Genomic DNA, 4,591 nt, shown 5'->3' with positions numbered 1-4,591 from the left:
TCAAAAAGTATCTGGTGTAAGTGCTGGGACTAAATCCAAGGACTGCTTCCCTTCATTATTTCATCCTTTTCCAATATATCACATTATCTAGAACCTAGATGTCTACATTAATCAACTTTCAATTCTTCAGAGTTTTCAGCCCAATGAAATGCCCTTCATGACCTCAGGAAATAAATTTTGAATTAAAATTGACTCCTGCCTTCTAGTCCTGAGACTTCTTGGTCTTTTTCTGGAGTTTGAGGCCAAGCTGCATTCCTGCAGCTTCCGGATGGCTCATGGACTCTCCAGCCTCTTTTTGTGTTTAGTGGCCCTGGTTAGAATTTACCAGAAGCTAGGCTTGAGATTCCAGGGGACGTGGGTGCCATCAGAGACAGATATTGGTTACCAGGGCGAGGCAAAAGTAGGTTGACATTTGTTAGTATGGAGAATACAATAATAAATAATAATAATACAAGAATAAACTCTGTGTTTCATGTATTCACAACTGTAAATATACTTTGCCACACCCTGTAGACTGTATTGTTGAGATTCAGAGACAGTGTGGATTTCAATATGGATAGGTACACTATATAGCACACTCCTGTACTACGTACCTATACACAGCCCAATATACCTAAAAAAGTCTTCCCCTCTCTAATTAGAAACCCTGTACATCTTAAGTGAAAATCCAGCAGTCACATGCCCCAACAATTCCACTTCTAGGTACATACTAGTACATTAAAACAATAGTTTTCATCTGGGCATCCTAAAAGGTGTTTGGAAATATTTGGGTGGTTTGGTTGACACTATGACTGAGGGTGCTTCAGGCATTTGTGGGTGGAAGGGCCACCGGTGCTAAACGCCCTGCAATGTGTCAGCGAAAGGACGGGAAGAAGAGGCTCATCTGAAAGGCCAGGAGCTCCATCGCAGAAGACACTGTCCCAGAGAAACGTGTGCATCTGCAACCACACGCGTCACAAACATTTTCATTGCAATATTGCCTAATTTTCATAAAATTAAAAATAACAGCCAGAAAGCAACAAATCCATTCATGATAGACTAAATAAATGTTGGTATGGTGATACACTGGGGAGAAATAGACACCAATAAAAATTAACTTATCTCAGTTAAACACATCAAGAATGTTGTATCTGAAAATAATGTTGAATAAAAAATGGAAAAATATAGATACCAAGTTATATAAGGTTCAAAAACAGAATTCAGCAGGGATACACATATAAGAAGTAAAACTACAAAGAAAAATAAGTGGACGGTTAACAGAAAAGCTAGGATAGCAATTACATCTGTGGAAAAAGAAGGGGCTGCCCTGGCCGGTTTGGCTCAGTGGATAGAGTGTTGGCCTGTGGACTGAGGGTCTGGGTTCGATTCTGGTCAAGGGCACATGTCCAGGTTGTGGGCTTGATCCCCGATGGGGGACTTGCAGGAGGCAGCCAATCCATGATTCTCTCTCATCATTGATGTTTCTCTCTCTCTCTCTCTCTCTGAAATCAATAAATATATATTAAAAAATAAAATAAAATAAGGAAAAGAAAAAGAAGGGGCTTACATTTAGAGAGAGTAAACTTTATAATGGGTCATGAATATGTAAGTATTGCTTTTATTATCTTTGTACATATGTATATACATATATATTACTTTTTATAAACTATTTAATTTTCAAGAAACAGGCTTGAAATGATTGCATTAGAATGTTAGCAAAAGTGATGTTTTGGTGTAAGGATCATAGTTAAGATTTTTTTCCTTTCATTTATTTTTCTGCATTCAAAACCTTTTTCAAGTATCTCCACCACTCATCATTTGGGCCTAGCCTTCTTGATCTTCTTGACTGCATTATTTTTCTTTGTTCCCTAGTATTTTTAGAAATAATATGAACCTTGACCAAAATATAAAAAGTGATGAAAGTGAAAGAGAAACAAAATCAAAGTAAACATAAATAAAAAGTAATAAGTTACCACAAAAAATATGTACAAGTTGAATTCACATATCTATATAATATATAAGCCCAGCAGCTGGAATAGCAGAATGATCAGAATGACTGGAATCACCAGTGGCTATGACACGCACTGTGGCAGCCAACCAGCCTGATCTGGGCCCTGATCAGCACTCCCCAGCTGGCCTGGACCCCAATCGACTCCCAACACCCCAATTGGGCTGGGCCAGCAGGACCCCACCTGTGCATGAATTTGTGCACCGGGCTTCTAGTCAGTTAATAATTGGATACAAAAGCTCCACATTTCACATTCCATTTAAAACTGAATATTTTCTGTTATCTTTTCTGTAACAAGTTTGGTGTTACATCTGAAATATGATCTCTAGTTAAACAATATTTCTACAATAACATTTTAATTCATATTCCTTAAAATGACATATTTCCCTTCAACATCTTTGAGTACTTGTTGAAAGCTTTCATGCGCTCCAAGTATACAAAGGGTTACACTCCTATATTAATCCTCTCATTTCAATTAGCTGTAACCTATTGATAAAGACTTCCCTATGTACTGACATCTTATCATTTCTGTCCTGCAACTTGATGTTCAATAAGTTTGACTTGTACATACAGGCTCCCTCCCATGGAGAGTGTTGGCAGGAGTTTTCTTCTTGTGTGTTCTTCTTTGATGTTTGGTGAGGGCTGACCTCTGGCTGAAGGTTTTGCTACATTCATTACATTCATAGGGCTTTTCCCCTGTGTGAATTCTCTGATGTTTTGTGAGTGCTGACTTTTCATAGAAAGTTTTCCCACATTCTGGACATTTGTAGGGTTTCTCTCCTGTATGAGTTCTCTGATGTACGACAAGGTTGGACTTCACACAGAAAGACCTCCAGCATTCATCACATTTATAGGGTTTCTCTCCTGTGTGGGTCCTTTGATGTTGAGTAAGGTTTGATTTCACACAAAAGGTTTTCCCACATTCATTACATCGATACGGTTTCTCTCCCGTGTGAGTTCTCTGGTGCACTGTGAGGGCTGACTTCTGGCAGAAGGATTTTCCACATTCATTACATTCATATGGTTTTTCTCCTGTGTGAGTTCTCTGATGTTCGGTGAGGTTGGACTTCACAAAGAAGGACTTTCCACATTCATTACATTCATAGGGTTTTTTCCCTGTGTGTGTTCTCTGATGTTGAGTAATGTCTGTTTTCTTATGGAAGACTTTTCCACATTTATTACAGTCATAGGTTTTCTTTCCTTTGTGAAAACTCTGATTTTGAGTGAGGTCTGACTTATTACTTAAAGCCCTCCCACTTTCATTACATTTATTGGTTCTTTTCCTCAAGTGTGTTCTCTGATGTTGACCAAGTTTCAACTTCTTGCAGGAGGATTTCTCACACTGACTACCTTCAAAGCTTTTCTCTCCTGTGTTAATTCTCTGGTTTTGAGTGAGGCATGACTTCTTTATGGCTTTCTTACTTTCATTACACTCACTGTGTTTTTCTGTTGTATGAATTTTCTGATGTTGAGTAAGGCATGACTTTTCATGGAAGGATTTCCCACATTTATTACAGTCGTAGATTTTCTCTCCTCTGTGAGTTATCTCATCTTGAGTGTGGCATGACTTCTGCAAGGCCTCCGCACTTTCATTATACTCATCAGGTTTTCCTCCTGTGTGCATTCTCTGATGTTGAGTAAGGTTTGACTTCTTGCTACAGGATTTCTCCAATTTATTACATTCGGAGTATGTCTCCCCTATGTGAGTTCTCTGATGTGCACGTTTTGGCTTTACCCATGAAGATTTCCCATTTTTATTGGATTCACGTGGCTTCCTTTCCCTAAGGGTTTTCAGATAAGCACTGAACTTTAACTTTTGCATGAAGGTTGTTCTATGTTTTTTACCTTCAGAGGGGTTCTTTCCTGTGGGAACTCCCTTATATGTAACAAAGGCTGGTTTTTCGTGAAAGGCTTTCCCACAATTATTATATGTAAGAAGTTGCTCTGAAGCTGAATTCTTCTGATGTTGACTAAAGTAATCATTATGACTGTGGGACTTCTTTTGATCATTGTCACAGGGCTTGCTCATTGTATGAGTTTTCTCATGCATAGTGTCAAGGAATACACATCCATTGAAATTGGGCTTTTTTATTGCATGGATTCTATTACTAAGAATTAATTCCGAAACACTTTTCAAGTTTGTTCCAAATGAGTCACATTTATGAGATATTTTTCTTGAAGACACTGGGTTTGTGCCCATATTAAATTCTTCTCCTAAGGTTTTACTTCTCTCCTTAGTCATTGTTTTGTTGTTGCTGAATAAAGCTTGCTTTGGATATATATCTTCATTTTCTTGGCTTCTCTCTTTCATGTTATTGACTTTCTGGACTTCTATAAATATTAAAAATTAACATACATTATAAATCTTAACATATTCTTAAAGCAATGGGGTTGTATACAAGGGCCCTATATTGAGTTGGTTTTTAGGTTTTAGACATAGTCTCCTGGGACAAAAGAACTCTTAAGCAAATATTTAACTCTTTTGTTTGGTAACATGAAAACAAAGACAAAAACATATACCATAGTAGAAAAAGAGGGAAAAAGCTGAAAATTAATCAAGTAGGTTTGGCTTGTTACAATATAACATTAAAATAGGTAGAGAGT

General features: G+C 37.6%; 1 protein-coding gene across 1 annotated transcript; it reads right to left on the bottom strand.

Moving 5' to 3' along the window:
• Positions 1–2,385: 2,385 nt before the first annotated feature.
• On the bottom strand, positions 2,386–4,276 carry LOC132239045 (zinc finger protein 883-like). Its single transcript, XM_059704917.1, has one exon. It carries the CDS (start codon positions 4,227–4,229, stop codon positions 2,535–2,537), a length of 1,695 nt encoding a protein of 564 aa, XP_059560900.1. The 5' UTR covers positions 4,230–4,276; the 3' UTR covers positions 2,386–2,534.
• Positions 4,277–4,591: the final 315 nt, after the last annotated feature.

Source organism: Myotis daubentonii, chromosome 8, assembly GCF_963259705.1.
Source record: "Myotis daubentonii chromosome 8, mMyoDau2.1, whole genome shotgun sequence".
Classification (NCBI taxonomy): Eukaryota; Metazoa; Chordata; class Mammalia; order Chiroptera; family Vespertilionidae; genus Myotis; species Myotis daubentonii.
Note: the sequence above shows the minus strand (reverse complement) of the source record. Positions and strands in the feature narration are given on the sequence as shown.